The 18,487-nt window shown below is 36.9% G+C and overlaps 1 protein-coding gene across 1 annotated transcript; it reads right to left on the bottom strand.

Annotated features, from left to right (window-relative positions):
• Positions 1–1,495: 1,495 nt before the first annotated feature.
• Positions 1,496–2,876, bottom strand: LOC141699954 (senescence-specific cysteine protease SAG39-like). The gene is made up of 2 exons (XM_074503745.1): positions 2,238–2,876; positions 1,496–2,152 (listed from the first exon to the last, which is right to left on the bottom strand). The coding sequence occupies exons 1-2, from the start codon at positions 2,668–2,670 to the stop codon at positions 1,560–1,562; spliced, it is 1,026 nt and encodes a 341-aa protein (XP_074359846.1). The 5' UTR covers positions 2,671–2,876; the 3' UTR covers positions 1,496–1,559.
• Positions 2,877–18,487: the final 15,611 nt, after the last annotated feature.

Genomic DNA, 18,487 nt, shown 5'->3' with positions numbered 1-18,487 from the left:
GTAATATGCTTTTTTTAAGATACAATGCATGTATTTTGGTTGTGTAGTTATGTGATGATGGGTTTTTCTAAGTTTACTGATGGAACTTTTTTATGTGTTTGTTTTCTTGGAGAATTGTGTGATCGTTATACAATGGCTGGTACTGGAGATGACATGGGGGGTTTTAAGGGCTTAGAGGGTGATGCTGGATTGAGTTCAAACCAGGATCTCCATCAGCAAGTCATTGGTGGGACCATGAAGGAGAATGACAATGTGTGTCATGATGTTTTTGTTGGTGGGGTCAGTGTTTGTGATCCTATTGGTGATGTGGGCGTGGAGATTGGGGGAGTGGTTGTTGGCATTGGGGGGAATGATGGTGGGTTGTTGGCGGAGACGGGTAAAGGTGGGGCCTTGCATGGTGAATTCTTGGTTGAGAGTGGAAGTGTTGGTGTGGTCGAAGACCAAGTTGGATTGAAGGATGCTACGGTCGAAAATGAGGAAGTGGTTGGTGGGGTTGGGAGGAAGAATGGTTGTGAGGCTAAGGTTGAGGATCAAGTTTGCGAGAAGGATGATGAGAGTGGTGTGGGGGTCGAAATGGGGAGGCAATTGTTGGGGTTGAGGGAAATGACTGTAAGGTAAATGTCGAGGATTGAGTTGGGTTGAAGGATGAAAGTGGTGTGGGGGTCGAAAATGAAATAAAAGAGAGTACTGGTAGCACGGGGACGAGGCTTCAAAAATCTTGTCAAAGTAACAAGTATACCAAACCAAAAGCTGCTGTTATCCCTCCAGCTCTGCGCAGACCCCAAGAGTAAGTTTTGTTAGGATAACAAGGCCATTGCAGATCAGTGGAATCACAGTAATTACTCCCAGGGCTAATCTCTTCCTTGTAGCACAGCCCCCAAGAGTAAGGTCCGTCCGGAGCAGTCGCCCATCCTCCGGTAGTCTCATGAGAGATTTGAGCAAGAAACGCTGCTATTTCGCGCTTTCGAGTAGCAGGGCTTCCACAACTACCAAAACTTGGAAACCTTTTGGTTGCTTTGATGAAAGCAGAGTAAGGGTAAAAGTTTTTAGCAGGACATGCAGTGTCATCTTTATGTAGAAAGATTGAGTTGTAAAGATTTTGGCTAATGAGAGATGATATATGTTTGCTATGTCTAGCTTCTGATAGAGGGAATAATGCACTTGAGGAAAATAATATTATTGTGAGGAGCAGAGGTAATGAAAGGGGTGGTGCCATATGTAACTTGTAAGTAGGGTTTATTTTTTGGTTGATTTGTTGATGGATCAAGTGTTGGGAGTGGACATATTTATGTTGTTTGTGAATGGGCATGTTAGTGGATTGCGCATAACAGGTTAGCGTTGACTCTTTAGAATTGTAAATGCCATGAAATAGAAGATTCTGAGGTTGCTATCATTTCTTAACAGAATGATTTCACGTATATACAATATCCAAGTATTTTAAATGTACACCTTCTTAGTTGAAGCATAGACAAGCATAAGTTGGACTACAGGAACATAATAGTATCAGTGCACACATACAATTTATACAATTAGTCATATTCACCATTTATCTCCCATTTTTAAGCAGTGGGATATGAAGCCTGCATTGCAATGCCACAGAGACCTTCGACCGCAGCTATGCCTCTTTGCATTTTAATGTAACCTTCTTCGCCCCAACTTGTGCCCCATGAATTCTTTACTAGCCAGTACTTTGTTCCATCAGAAGCAGTGCCATAGCCTACAGCAGTCACTCCATGGTCTAAGTCAGTGCCACATTGTCCCGTAAACACACCACTCGAGTAGAACTGGAAGTCTGATCCACTAGCATCAATGGCAACCGATATTGGTTGATTGGAAACAGCTTTCAGCAGCGCACTCTCACTATTTGCAGGCACATCCTCGTGCCCCGTTATCGTGGCTGCATGATTTGCTTCTTTGTTGGCATTGCAAGTTCCATCCGTTCCACTGTAAGGGTAGTTTGCTTCAGTTGAGAGGCCGTGGTTTTCTTGGATGAAATCAAATGCATTGTCCATAAGACCACCCTCACAGCCTTGATCTTCACCGCTAGTATCACAGTCAACTAATTCTTGCTCGGATAGTGAGATTAATTTGCCAGTTTTAAGCTGAGTAATTCCTTCCATAGCTGCCACAGCCGAAAACGCCCAGCAGCACCCTATGTATTATAGAAAAAAAGAGTTTAAAGATACTCAAAAAATATATATTAGATAAATATCATGACATATGAACTCAAGACTTACCACACTGGCCCTGGTCCTTGATAGGGGTAACTGCACCTTTCTTTCTCCAGTCCATGGTAGACGGTACTGCAGTAACATTTTCATATCGGAATACAGTTGTAGATGTCGCGCAAACATGGCTCTTGAATCTGTTTCTTGACGTTGTAAACTCCTCATTTGTCAGATCTGCAAATTCATTGACCCCTAGTTTGTAGGCCTTGTTATTTGCTTTATTAAATGTCTGGATATATTTGAGGTTCTCTTCAAAGATGGTAGAACGCCTATGTTTCTCGTCAGCGTTTTTGTACACACGTCCATAACGTGTCATCCATTGGTCATGCGTCTCAGTCATTGATGCGTCGTTCAAAGAACGAGCTGCAGCGAGAGATGCCAAGGCTCCAAAGGTGAAGAGCAGAGCCATTACTAGGCACTGGTGCTTGATGGTTAAAGCCATGTTTGCTCAATAGTCGTAAAGATAATTGTTTAAGAGGTGTTGTGAGCTTATGTGTTCTAGCACGGGACTCTTGCAATATATAGGCAAACATAAAAACTTCTTTAGCTAGTTTCTTGGCAAGTTTTGCTCTAACAACGTGCCTGTTAAAATGGGGGCTGATTCAGACATAGTTGATTAAGTATTTAAAAATGTGGTGTGGTTTCCCCGGCCCGTTTGGTTTGCTACAAATTGAATAGAATTGGAAAGTTCAAACAGCTAAATGAGTTCACATGTATGAGTTTGTCCTTTGTTGCGTGCTTGTATATGTACCCAAATGTTGGGCTTTGATAGATCCAGGACACATTTTATGTTCAAATGTAAGAGCGCGGCAATATTGTTTGAAAAGGTTCGTTAAACCTATGGTTTACGGATTGGCATAGTAGTTTCCTAAAACTACCATAGTAGTTTGTGACTGGTTTTTAATTAAGTTCCGATAGAATATAAGTTCCGATATTACCCCTGTGCCGGACTACCGATTCATAATCCTGTCAAGCGGGGTTGAGCTGCATATTAGGTTTAAATCAAACACAAAGATCCACAGTTGATGTGGTCGCTAAAGATGTAACCCCTTCATTTTTCAGGTGGGTAAAGTTCCATGCATGCATTAAGTGTTTGATATCACAAACACATTCCCCAATTAAGATCTGCAGGTTGGATATTTCTATTTTAATTACTGTTACACTACATCACTCCAGTCAACATGCTGAGCTGGAAGTCAACTAATATAGCTGGCAATTCAAATGTAATAGTTAGTTAGAGATCAGCAGTCTATATAAAACTCTACTGTCGTCATTCTTCAATAATAAAAATCATAACACATTTTGTGTCTTCTTCTTCAAGACACATATAGATACAGTTACTTACACTCATACATTTATATACATTTTGTCATGGTATCAGAGCCAATTATGCTCAATTCACCAAATTCACCGATCTATGGTTTCATCTTTACAATGCGACCTTCATACTCCGCTGCTACTGCTTCAACATCGCCAATACATAATTCTACTACCATGGCATCATCATCTTCCTCATCTGTAATTGACTCAAATCATCCTTACTTTTTGCACAATGGAGACAATCCAGGTACATCACTTGTAACTCAATTGCTTATGGAACAGAACTATCAATAATGGAGTCGATCCGTCAAATTAGCCTTATCTGCTAAACTAAAATTAGATCTAATTGACGGTACTCTTCCTAAACCTGCTGCTACTGATAGTGTTATGTATGCTATGTGGAATCGATGTAATGATATGGTCATTTCATGGTTATTGAACTCCATAACACCTGAAATACGTAGTAGTGTGGTGTATTTCTCAACTGCAAAAGGTATTTGGGATGATCTAGCTATTCGTTTTTCTCAAAGCAATGTACCTCGCATTTTTCAGTTGAAGAAGGAGCTTACATCTCTTTCTCAGGGATCATTGAGTGTTAATACTTATTTCACTCGTTTTCGGGCTCTTATTGATGAAATTGACAATTTGTCACCAATTCCTAAATGTTCTTGTGTTAACAGCAACTGTGCTTGTGGTTATGGTCTTAAACTAGCCAATTATGACACCTCTACCAACTCTTAGTCAGGCTTACTCCTTGTTGTTGCAAGAAGAGGCACAACGAGATTGTACATCTCAGTGTCAAACTATTGAAACTGTTGCTATGAATGTGAGATTTACTGGTTCAAAGCAACAACCTACTCATAGTTCATTTACTCCTGGAAAGAAATCTGTTTCAAATGACTCTGTATATTGTGATTTTTGCCATTCCTCTGGTCATATCCGTGATAAGTGTTTTTGTCTACACGGTTATCCTGATTGGCATCGCCTTTATGGTCATCCTAAGCCTAAGCAACGATCTGGTTCTCAATCTACAGTCAGAAAAGTTGCTCAAGTAACTGCTCCCTCTACATCTGTCCCCTCTACATCTGTCCCTGCATCTGCCTCAGCTACTTCTGGTGGTGAAGATAACTGCTCTGCTGCATTCACTGAGGATCAATGTCATCAACTAGCTGCAATGATTCAGTCAAACATTAAGGCTATGTCTCCTTGGAATGCCTCTAAAAATGAAGCTTCTTCACCTCTTATTGGTAATATCTCAGCTTATGTTCAAGGTACTTCAACAACTTTCACTGTTTCTTCTGTCCATACACTTATTACACTTGATCAGAATAGAATATCTTGGATCTTGGATTCTGGTGCTACTGATCATATCACCTGTCATTTTCACTTATTGGAAAATCCCACACCTTTAACATCTCTGTTGTATCTACCTGATGGTACATCTGCTAATATTACTCATATTGGTACCATTCATTTTCCAAATAATATTCTCTTAACTCAGGTGCTCTGTGTACCTAGTTTTCATTGCAATCTTATCTCTATACCCAAACTAACTGACAATAATAATCGTCTTGTCTCTTTTTTAAAACTTACTTGTACCTTACAGGACCTACACCAGAAGAGGAGAACAGAGATTGGTAATTTTGAAGGTGGACTATACAAGTATAATCATGATTCTTCCCTCCCTCATTCTATTGCTACTATCTGTACTGTTACTCATCAAGCTACTCTTTGGCATGCCAGACTAGGCCATCCTTCTGCTACAGCTCTTACAAAAATAGATTCAGTATCTACTATTCCACCCAACTTGTTTACTCATTGTGATGTTTGTCATCAAGCCAAACAGACTAGATTGTCTTTTTCTGATAGTACTAGTATCAGTTCTCATTTGTTTTAACTAGTACATTGTGACATATGGGGACCCTATAAAACTTGTACTCATGGAAAATATAAAATGTTCTTGACTGTTATTGAAGATTTCTCTAAATGTACTTGGGTTTTTCTGTTAGTTGATAAATCTCAAGTTACTACTCTCATTCAGAATTTTGTGTCATATGTACAAACACATTTTCATACGACTATTCAGACTCTTAGGTCAGATAATGGAACTGAGTTTGTTAATCATTTTCTCATTTTTTTTCTTGCTTCTAAGGGTATTCTCCATCAAACTTCCTGCCCCTATACCCCTCAGCAAAATGGAGTTGCTGAGCGGAAACACCTTCATCTCTTAAATGTTGCTAGATCCTTAAGAATTCAATCTAATTTACCTTTCACTTTTTGGGGTGATTGTATTCTTACTGCTGCACATTTAATTAATATCACCCCAACTCCACTTTTATCCTATAAATCTCCGTTTGAGACTTTATTCCAGAAGTCTCCAAATTATGTTGAACTTAGGATTTTTGGGTGTCTTTGTTATATGACGCATGTTGGTATTCCCAAAGACAAGTTAGCTCCTAGGGGTATTCCTTGTTTGTTTCTGGGGTATCCTTTTGGCAAGAAGGGATATAGAGTTATGGATTTATCTACTAGAAAGTGTCATATATCCAGGGATGTTCACTTTTTTGAAGATGTGTTTCCATTTTCAGATAATTTTAACTTGCATTCTTCATCTTCTTCCTTATTTCCTTCTGTGCCTACTGCTCCCACTAGTGATTGTCTTCCTACTCTTTCTACTATACCTTTATCTAATCCACCTGATCCCTCATCTGAATATGATTCTCCCTCACCTACTATTGTCTCACCACCTACCTCATTTCCTCCTCCACCTGTTAGACCTGTTAGAACCAAAACTGTACCATCCAAGTTTCATGATTATACCGGGCTTCCATCTTCAATTACTAAGTCTGCTTCCTCTACAGGTACTGTTTCTTATCCTATTCAGCATCACTACTCATATCATATTTTTACTCCCTCTTATCAACAATTTTTGGCACATACTGCTTCTGTTCCTACACCATCCACATATTCTCAGGCCATTAAATATCCTGTTTGGTGTGAAGCCATGAAGGCTGAAGTTTTAGCCTTAGAATCCAATGACATTTGGGACTTGGTTCCTATGCCTACCAACACAAATATTGTTGATTGTAAATGGCTCTATAAAGTCAAGTACAGACCTAATGGGGATATAGAGAGATATAAGGCCAGATTGGTGGCCAAAGGCTTTACTCAAACTTCTGGGATTGACTATTTTGAAACCTTTGCACCCGTGGCTAAAATGAATACTTTAAGAGTTCTTCTTGCCTTGGCTGCTGCTCATAAATGGTAGTTGCTTCACATGGACGTCATCAATGCATTCTTGCATGGTGATCTCCATGAGGTGGTATATATGAGATTGCCTCCTGGACTTCATACTTTTACCAGTAAACCTTTTTCTTATTCTCCATTTCTAGTGTGCAAATTAAAGAAATCACTTTATGGCCTTAAACAGGCTCCTAGAGAGTGGTATACCAAACTTTCCAAGGCTATTTCTATTTTTGGTATGCTTCAGAATCCTTGTGATCACAGTCTCTACACCCTGCGCAGATGATCTGATTATGTTGCTATTCTTATCTACGTGGATGATATACTTGTCACTGGTAACTCTGCCACTCTTATCGGACAAGTTCAAGCATTCCTGCATACTCAGTTCAACATTAAGGATCTAAGTCCTATGAAATATTTTCTAGGTCTTGAATTTGCCAGATCTTCATCTGGTATCTATCTTCATCAACGCAAGTATTGCTTGGACATTATCTCAGACACTGGTTTACTAGCCTCTAAACCATCCTCTATACCAATGGAACAAAATCATAATTTGCAGAGTTCCACCTCTACTGAGTTGTCTGTCAAAGACATTTCTATTTACCGAAGATTGGTTGGTCGTCTCATTTATCTCACCATCTCCAGACCTGAACTTAGCTATCCAGTTCATATTCTGGCTCAATTCATTGCTAAACCAAAGCATGATCACTTGCAGGCTGCTTATAAGGTTGTTCGATATCTTAAGAATGCTCCAGGGCAAGACATTCTTTTTCCTACTTCTAACTCATTGACTCTTCGACCTTTTTCTGATGCTGATTGGGGTGGCTGCCAACTCACTCGCTCTTCTTTAACTGGCTATTGTGTTAAATTGGGTTCAGCTCTTGTTTCCTGGAAATGCAAGAAACAACTGGTGGTGTCTCGCTCATCCAGTGAAGCGGAATATAGATCCTTAGCTGACACCAGTTGTGAGACTGTCTAGCTTATTGCCTTACTTACATCTCTGCATCATGCTCCATCTCTTCCTGTTTCTCTCTATTGTGACAATAAATATGCCTTATACTTGGCTTCCAATCCTGTTTTTCATGAGAGGACCAAGCATATTGAGATTGATTGCCACTTTGTTCGTCAAAATTTACAATCAGGCATCATTCAAACTCATCATCTTGGATCATCTCATCAACCTGCAGACATTTTCACCAAGGCATTATCTGCAGCTCAGATTTCTTATCTTTTATCCAAGTTGGGAGTTACTAATTTCTTCTCTTCTTCCAACTTGAGGGGGGATGTTACACAACATCACTCCAGTCAACATGCTGAGCTGGAAGTCAACTAATATAGCTGGAAATTCAAGTGTAATAGTTAGTCAGAGATCAGCAGTCTATATAAAACTCTACTGTACTCATCATTCTTCAATAATAAAAATCATAACACATTTTGTGTCTTCTTCTTCAAAACATATATAGATATAGTTACTTACACTCATACATTTATATACATTTTGTCAATTACCATAATAAAGTGGTTGATGGTGGAACAGTTGGTCGTCAAGGTGCAAATCCTCATATAAAGAATAGCTCAGAAGTTGCAAAATAGATCATTGTAATAGGAGCTAGTCCTGCTGACTTAGGTGATGTTCGCCATTCGATAAAATTAACAACTCAATCCTGCTAAAATAATGTTTTATGATTGCCTCTATTCACTTGGACCTGTTAATGTACAAGACAACAACACAAGTGATGTTAGCATTATGTCTGCAAGCTGATAAAAGAGTGAGAAAATCAGTAAGTTAGAAAGAGCGAATCATTCTAGATCTATATAGCTGAGTGTAGTCATTTCTTAGTAGTTAAGAAAGATAGTGATCTTTCTGTTATTTTCTCTATTCATTCAATATCTAGTATACAATATGACCTTCTTCTTCATTGTTTGTAAGTAATAAACAGTTTAGTTTGATCAAGCTTTCAGGACCTTAAAATATTGCACCGTAGCTGGCATGTGGCACTCTGTCATATTGTATTGTTATGTTAGTGTCTTGTAGTGAGGTTGTTATTTGAGTTTGTCTGATTCTTATGCACTCTCTTTATATGTAATGGCCTGATGAGCCTTATACTCATGATTTTGAGAAATGATAAGCACTAATCCTTAGTTCTTCATACTATCTGCTTTTAGAATATTTTCTTGCCTTTTAGACAAGTCATTACCATTTGCAGAGTCATGGTTTTTGAGTTATTGTTTTAGAGGCTAAAGTAGAATGGAGGGTCGTGTCTTTACAGATCGGGAATCTCTTTCAATTCCGGTGGGTCGTGAGGCTAGCTTTATTACAGGTGTTGAAGTATATATGGCTTCTGGAACAAGACCAGATCTTTCTACCTTTGCTTTCATTTGGGTTTTATATTAACATTATTGGATGGTGAATTCCCTCTTTATGAAGTTCCCGCAGATTTGGATGAAGATCTAGAATCAGAATACAATAGTCTACTTGATGACATAAAGTTTTTTCTTGCCCTCAAGGGGGAGCATGCGATGAAAATATAATTTGGAATATATTCTTAAGAGCCGTCACTTAGTACAGAATAAAAAAACTTATTAAATTTTTCAAAAAAAATTAAATATATAATTAGTGAATTTATTAAAAAATAATTATAAAAAATATATATAAATTTTGAACCTTTTTTATTTCGAGAAGATCTTTTCATTCCCAACAACTTTCGTTCTTTAAATTTTTTCAGTATGCATCATTTAGAGGGTCAAAAATCTTAAATAAAGATCTAAAAATAATTTAATATTCTTACTTTCCTAAAATACCCCTGAAAATTTTAAAAATAACGGTCATATTTAACAGAAGGGTGCGATTTGCAGCGCCAAAACATGTTTGGGCTGTGAAGTGCAATTATAAAAAATAGTGATAAAAAAGTGAAAATGGAAATAACCAAGGGATGCAGTTTGCGATTAACCCTAACAAAAAAGGCTGATGCATAACAATGCGGGGATTTTGAAATGGAAGAAATAATTCAATTTTTATAGCTCTAAAATTTTGCCTACGGAAGATACATCGCCTGCTTGACAATGATGTATATAATATAAACACACACATATGTGCAACAAAAATGACATGAATGGCTGGTAATAAAGTAAGTATATAAAACTTAGGAGCAGAGTGTACGAAATAAACAAAGATTACACATTGTGATGCAGAACAAAAGGCACCAATAATAAAATACCACAGCAGCATGAAATATAGATTTATATCTTGACAACTGGTATGTAAAGTTGCTTATCCTAACTTGTCTAACATTATATGTTATAACGAAAGTAAGAAAAATTATAATAAACGTAAATAAAGAATACAAATAGGCATATGAGAAAAGTTTTATCGATCCTGAGGATACAGATTATATCGTACATTTAGGTTATGCCCTAGCGAGACCCGAAATCTCAACACTTGGGGCATTTACTGATTCAAGACATATTTTAACATTATTTTAATTTCATATTTTTGCCACCCTTTTTCCCCGCAAGATACAACTCCTTACTCTGAAGATCTCAACCAAGATCATATCCGGAGACAGTTCGAGGCCATGAGGACAATTATTTTCTTTTCCTCAACAGTTCATTTAAAAAACTGTAGTGTTACAAATGAAGTTAACGCTACTATTGATCTAGGAGCATTGGTCAAGCGATCATCCTAAATTTATTGATGAACCAAGTAGCAAAAAAGTTAAGGACATACATGTACTCTATGCCAGTAAGCTGTAATTCAACTTAATATAAGTCACATGTCCACTATTCACGTTGCATGTTCGACTATGTAATTAAAGAGTGTCAATTCATGACTATATGGTCAATATTAATCATATAAACACTGAGCACATTGTTTCAGAAGACCACTACAACTCTTTTAACAAGTACTGTCCTATTTTTACGTCACCTTTTTTCTTGGATATATAAAACATACCCCTCTATAGGTATTTGTTTGAAGAAATAAGGATAAGAAAATGAGGATAAGCATTTTGGTTCAGGAATCTATATGCATGAACATGCAGTAAGCCACCCACATCAACTAACATGCTATCGTTTAATTAATATTTAATCTCCAAAAGTAGTATGTCTACAACTGTAAAGGGTATATTAATGTATTATTAAGTTGATTATTTGGGAACTGTTTTAGCGAGAATGTTACATTTGAACTAGGAAAAAGATACAAACATGATAGGATGTATGTTTATATATATTTTAGATGATTTTATCCTCGTAGTAATTCTGTTTTGTACTGATTTGAATATTTATTTAATAGGTTTTGATATTTTATTTTAGGTTACAAGAAAATTCTAGACTTGGAAGGTTTTGGAGCAAAAAGTTCTATTTTGGAGTGAAAATAGAAGAAAAATCGTATTATTGGGCTACACAGTCTGCCAACACTGGTTGGGCCGCTTGAGTTCCAGAAGTCCTTTTATGACGATCTTATAACCCACGTGAAGCCCACAAAATTATATTTAATTCAGGGATAGTCCAGTTAGGAGAATCCAACTGGAGCATCTAAAAAATAGAGGAAAATAGAGAGCTACGATTTTTTACAAGAGAATCATACTCGGTTTAGAAGCCTGACTTGTAATTTTATGAGAATAATAAATACTTGTATAATTAGAGGAGGCATAAGATTTTATTATTAGTTTATACATATGAGAGACACGTAGTACGTGGAGTAGAGATAGTTAGGATTCTATATACAGTTTTACTTAGAGAAGCCATGGATCTCATTTTTGTGAGAGGATTGAAGATTAAAGGTTTTCTCATTTTTGTTTTAATTGTTTAATTATTAGATTGAAGTTTTCTAGGGCATGAGAGGGGAAATTATGTTTACACTATAATCTTGGCGTGATTTTCATAGTGATTTGATTGATTATGGCTAATTGTGGTTGATTATAATTTTGTTATTCCCAAACAATCTAACAAAGAATTACAGAAGGGGGGGTTGAACGTAATACTGGTTTCATTTTTATTTTAAGAATTGTTCTATCTTAATTATAATTGTGTTTGATTTAGCTAAAGTGCGAAATGAAAGTATTGAAGAAATCAAATACAAAGTAATCAAATACAAGTATTTAAAAACTTTCTGGTAAATTGAACTTTTCCACCAGAGATATATATAAATTCGAGAACTCTGTGATGCAAGATTTGCATATAGCTGCTTACAAGTAGAACTTATAAAGAACAGAGAAATTCTTTACATATACAACTTTATCTATTTCTCTGGTAAACTGCAAACTAACTTGATACTATTCTACTCGCTATCCTTGGTTTATATATCACCAAGTTTCATGATAAAAAGACAAACAAATAAGAAAAAATTCTTCTTAATCTAATTACATGCTTCTTCATTTCTCTATCCAGCATCTTGGAATATCTTCAAGTTACCATGGAAATGACAATGTTTTTTTTGTTTTCTAAAACCTGTAAATAGGCTGCCACATTCCATTTGCATCTAATCAACCCATGTGACTGTCAAGTCACTATCAACTGCTATTTGAATTTAAACATCCATTAAAGTTTCATTGGATCATCTATTAAAACTATGTTGAATCATCCGTCGAAGTTTCACTAGATCATCCGTTGAATGTGACTTGGTCCATCCGTCGACGCCTTGTAGAATCATCCGTTGAAAGTCTTCCGTAGCAGTTAACTCTATTTCACTTATGTAAAATTACAAGATATCTAATATTTACAATTAAAAAACCTATTTTGCATATCACACTAGTAGTCAACATGATTTTGAATATCCTACAACTTTTAGATCTTCAAGGTATAGAAGAATGCAGAAATGTGTTACACGACTCATTGATACATAAGCTACTCTTTCAACGGATGTTAAAGTGATCACCTGTTGAAAGCTACGAATTCACTAAATTAAATCTACTAAGGTTTTTTGTTCAACTTATCATCAAGTACACAACATATTACTAACAATCTCCCTCAATTTATGTCTACTGGAATTGTAGGCATGAATTAAGAGAAACTTGATGATAACAAAATACCTTATATATACAGACTGATTTATAGTAGATAAAATTAACAAGTGCTGCAATATATTGAAAATTATACAGAGGAAGGTTTATCGAGAATCTCACAAGCCATTTTCAAGACGCTCCTCTAGACTGAGCAAATTTAACTTATTTCCTTGACTGTCTGAACTTCTTTCCCAGTTTCTCATTATTTTCTTCAATCTGGTGTTGAAGTTGCCTTTAGAATTCAGATTCATCTTTATTTATTTGATCCAGCATTTCTTGCATCTCCAGCTATTCCTTATCTCCTCAATTTTATTCAGTACCATCTTTTTGGAAACAATGTTGAACACAAAGTTCTTCTTTATTGAGGAGAAAATCTTTACCAAAACAGAATAGCCTTCATTGAGAATTCTGTGAAGAGGCCAAGTTAGCCTCTTCCACCCTTATACCTGAAGACCAATCTTTGTGGAAGATGCTTGTAAGCATCAATAACTCTTACATCTTCTAGCTCATCCAGATAGAGGTTTAGGTCTGAAAATTCCTTGATATCACAGATGAAGAGTTGATCTCCCTTGTTGATAGTTGGTCTGAGTTTGGCTAAGGCTTTGGATTAAAGTCTGACAGGTTTGGCCTTTTTGATTGCTCTTGAATTTCTTTTCTTTGGTTTGGCTAGGATTGGGATGTTTAGATCATGTAGTGGTAGGCTTTTGAATCTACAGGTTCATCTTTAGAAATTATGGGTTCACCATGGAAATTTATGTCAAAATAAACCTTAAATTCAGCCTTCTCCATTGTGGGCATGGCTGGTTGACTTGAGGTGGTAGATTGGGTTAGCATGTACTCTTCCTTGTCTTCATCAAAATCCAGCTTCCTTTTTGGTCTGAATTCCAGTCTTGGTTTCTTTGTCTGTTTTGGTTTTTCCTGTTTTTCTTCAATCAGTATCTCAGCTATCACAGCAGGCATTACAGATTCTGTGGTTGCAGTCTTCTTAGCTTGGTTCTTGGCATCTAAATCAGCTTGCTTTTGTTGTTGTTTGAGCTTCACCTTTTCTTCTTTCTTAGCTTCTGCAAACTGTGGATGTCCAGCCACTACACATATCAGTTTTCCAATCCTGTGGATTTTAACAATTCTTTTCTTTAAGATTGAGTCTATGGGATCTTTGAAGTAGGTAATAGATCTACCAAGCAGCTTCTTCTTATCAGGCTTGGGAGTTTCATAGATTAGGTCCAATGGATTTTTGTCTGAATTCTTTGGATAGTTACTCTTTGGCTGAAAAATCACCTTGGCCTATGGAGATTTTATTACTGAGGGTTGACCTCTTTCCATATTCCTTAAGCTCATTTCATTGACTAAAATTGGCCTCAATTGAGAGAAATGAGATAAATATTTCACAGCTTTGTCTTGCTTCTCAATTGGACCAAATTTTCTTCTCTATCTTCTCATCAAGCTTCTTCCATTTTTCTTTCAGCTCCAATTCAGCTCCTGCTATCTTGATCAAATCAATGCTGTCTAACATTGGTGGCTTTGAGAAGGAAATTTCTGGAATTATTACCTTAATGACATTAATGCTGAGCACTTCCCCCCCACTAACTAACTCCCCTTAACTAACTAGAACGATAGAGACTTTCTCCCCCTTTTTGTTAGCAGCAAGTTGAACAGAATTTGAGGTTTGTGCAGCCACCAATTTCTAAAGAAGGAGTGTCTGTTGAGCTTGATGGAGTTGAATTTTAGTGATATAAGTTTCTAGGGCCTTTAGTCTAGTGTCCAAGGAATCAACCTTGCTACTGAGATCAGAATCTTTCCTAAGTTGCCTGTTGATATCTCTCATTGTGGTGTCAGAAAGCATAGACTCCAATCTTTCAGTGATGTCCTTCCTGATTTGTCCAATTTCTCTCTTGATTTCAGACACATCTTGATTTTGCTTGAGAGATTGGATTTTGTGCAAGTGAAGAGACTCAAAGTGTGCTTGGAGAAGACTCTTGGTGTTGGCAACTATAGTAGCTTGAAGAGCTGTCTGAGTCTAATGGATTATGTGGAATAGAGTTGATTTGAAGTGATGCACAGTGCAGTCTTTGCTAAACATCCATGCTGGAGTGTTTGTGCTTGAGCTAGGACCTGCATCTCCCCTATGTCCAACAAATCCTCTTCATCATTAGAAGCATCCCCATATGTGCCACTAGAACCTAACTCAAAATCATCATCACATGTAGGTGTAAGTGAGTTGATGACATCCTTGGCCTTTTGCATTGAAGCTGTTGTGTGCACCAAGTTGAGAATTCTCTCAACAGCCTCATTTTTCTGTTCAACCAAAATTTGATATGCCGGAACATGGTGAGTAAATGCCTCGGCTTCATAAGAAACAGAGTTTAAGACATCTTGATATTCTTATTGAAATAGCTGCTTCTTTTCAGCCTCATTGACATCCCTTAACTCACTAACAATGGGCTCTTCCCATTCTTCAGTACCTACTTTTCTCTCATTTTCTCTCTGTTTTTGCATCAAGGGCTCCCCTCGGCTTCCCACCCTCACACCCTCACCTTCACCTTCTAAGGTGGGACTCCTCTCACTTTATTTTGCCAAGCTGGAAGAAATAACTTGCATATGTTTACTCATTTCCTCGCCTTTTTCCTGAGAGCAACTCAGCCTCTCACTCTGTTCACTTCCTTCCCTCAATCCTAGGAGTGATTGCACAACTACTAGATCATCTACACTTGTAACAATAGTTGAAATTTCAAGTGGTGCAGTGATAATCAACGGATGAGAAACATCCGTCGAGGTAGTAGTTGTCGACGAATGAAGAATATTCGTCGAAATAGTAGAAATGATAGAGTTTGGAGTTGAAACTACAGCAGAATCTGTGGTGATTGATTTGAGATTTGGCATAGATTTCTCAGTGGAATTAGAAAGAAATGGAAAGTGAACCAACAAATCATCCAATAGATGATGCTCACTTGCTTGACATTTTGGCTTCTCCATGAGAGTGATGGAGAATCAGGTATTGATGTATGAATCATGTCCACATCCAAAGAATTTGTGGGTGAGTTTTGTGTGTGTGGTGCTTCTATGATGAGAGATTTTGGCTGTGACTCCATATTTATTGGAACAACATCAAACTGACTTTGAGAAGGTGTTATAACTGAGTCTTTGACTGTAGTTTGCACATTGTGAGCACCCTATATATCCCCAAGGTTTTTTGATTTCTTCTTTCTAATATAAGTTTGAGGTTGGTCTGTGTCCCTAACCCTTTTGGCCTGTGCTCTTGGTTGAGAGCTTGTTTCAATAGTGACATCCTTTTGGGAGGATGAAACTAGTAAAGAGCTGGAATCCTTATTAAGCACTATAGTTTGTTGGGAAACTGCAGTGTGGCTAGGCTGGGTTACACACACCTCACTCTCCTTATTCTTAGGGCTTCATTGACTTTCACCCTGTCCCTCACCAGGCTCACTTCCCTTCACACTCCCCTCTTGGTTTTTAGTGGATTTTAAAACTAGTTTCTTTTGAGAGAAACTAGATTGAGTTTTCGACTTGGATTTGGAAATTTTTGATTTTGCGGCTTGGGTAGGCACCTGTTTGGTCACTTTTACAGATGCCATAGCCACAGTTGTTTGCAAAGACACTTGGGATAGAGAAGTACCAGGGATAGAAGTGTTCACCTCACTTAACTGAGGCTGCTCCATAATTAGCATGTAGATGAGGGGAACCTCCTTATCGTGGTTAGCCCTGTTAAGATCATCAACTTTTCTCTCTTGGACCCAATAATCTAACTTGTTTGTTGGGTTCACAATTGAGAGATCCTCATAGATAAAGTTAGCTATCATCATAAAGAATCTAACATAATAGATGTTCTTAGACCTCTTTTTAATGTCTCCTAATTTACTCCCCAATTCATACATTACAGAGTACTGAAATTAAAATACTTATCACTTAGAAGCATATAGAGCATGTTAACAATAGAATAGCTAACAACATCAAAATTACTAACTTTTCCAGAAAAAGCCTTAACAAATGAGTCACAGAGAAAGCTCCATTCTTTCCTAAGACCTAGTCTTCTAACTTCACCTAACTTGGTGGCATAAGAACATAACCCATATAAATAAGCATGTTACTCACATTCATGTCAGTGTGTGGAGCAAGAGTGTTATTTTCAGGCAATTTAAAGCATACTTCAAGAGTATCACAGTTAATACAGTGTTCCTTATCCTTGGAGTTGAACATAGCAGTAGTCCAAATCTCCTCAACAACCTCACAATAGATGATAATCAAAGGTAATGGTATTATCCTTGAATGAAGTCCATCATTTTGTGATAGTCTTCAGATGAAGGAATCTCCTTGTTCACCAAAGCTACGAAGTTATTCTTTTCATATACATACCCAGTTTAGACATGATTTTGACTACGGGTGCCATTACAGTGATTGAAAGTAGTTGTAGAAAAGGGTTTTTGCTTTGAAGATGAAGAGAGTTAGAGAAATTGCTTGAGAAAGATAAAAGTAAAAATGAAAATGAAATAGGCTTTTATACTTTCTCAAAAATAAGCGGTTAAAATATAAAAGCAAAAATAAAGTAACCAATCAACTTAGCCCAAAATAGTCGTTTAAAAATAAAGAAAATTATCAAAATTCTAATGATTATCCATCAAAATATACTTATAGGTTGTAAGTAAATTCAACGGATAATGCGTAGAATTAACGGCTAAGATTGAGAACAATTCGACGGATAAGGATTAAACAATTATTCATCGAGATAAAAGTACCCAGAATAATATTTGATATTTCAACGGATGATGAAATTCAACGGATATTCATTTTTAACAGATAATGAACATCCGTCGAGAGGTAAATTCCGACTTAGCCAAAATTTCATCTTAGACAAGAAATATCAAGTTTTATTCAGGCTGCATTTCAAATTGCTTAGACATCAAAACAAATTAAGAGTAATTAAGCATAACTATCTCACTTACCAATCTAGTAAAGGTGGATTCATCAAGTGGCTTGGTGAAGATGTCTGCAAGTTGCTTCTCACTTAGAACAAAATGAAGTTCCACAGTACCATTCATGACATGCTCTCTAATGAAGTGGTACTTGATGTCAATGTGCTTGGTTCTTGAATGCTGTAATGGATTTTTAGTAATTGCAATGGCAATTATGTTATCACAGAATATAGGAATCTTATTCACCTATAGACCATAGTCCAACAGTTGATTTTTCATCCATAAAATATGTGCACAACAACTACCAACACCAATATATTCAGCCTCAGCTGTAGAAGTAGAGACTGAATTTTGCTTCTTACTGAACCAAGATACTAGCTTATTTCCTAGAAATTGACAGGTTCCTGTAGTACTTTTTCTATCAATTTTACAACCTGCATAATCTGAATCTGAATAACCAGTTAGATCGAAACCAGAATCTATAGGATACCAAATGCCAAGTTTTGGTGTTCTTTTGAGATATCTGAAAATTCTCTTAATATCTACTAAATGAGATTCTCTAGGATCAGCCTGAAATCTAGCACAAAGACAAGTAGCAAACATTATATCTGGCCTACTAAGATAAAGGTGAGCCAACCATGCCTCTATAGATTAAAATATCAACAGGCTTTTCAACAGTGTTTACTTTAAGTTTAGTTGCAGTGGCCATAAGACTTTTTACAGATGTGCAATCCATTAAGTCAAACTTCTTTAAAAGGTCATAAATATA

The sequence above is a fragment of the Apium graveolens genome, unplaced genomic scaffold, assembly GCF_009905375.1.
Source record: "Apium graveolens cultivar Ventura unplaced genomic scaffold, ASM990537v1 ctg1553, whole genome shotgun sequence".
Classification (NCBI taxonomy): Eukaryota; Viridiplantae; Streptophyta; class Magnoliopsida; order Apiales; family Apiaceae; genus Apium; species Apium graveolens.
The sequence above is the reverse complement of the archived record's forward strand: the minus strand, read 5'-3'. Positions and strand labels throughout refer to the sequence as shown.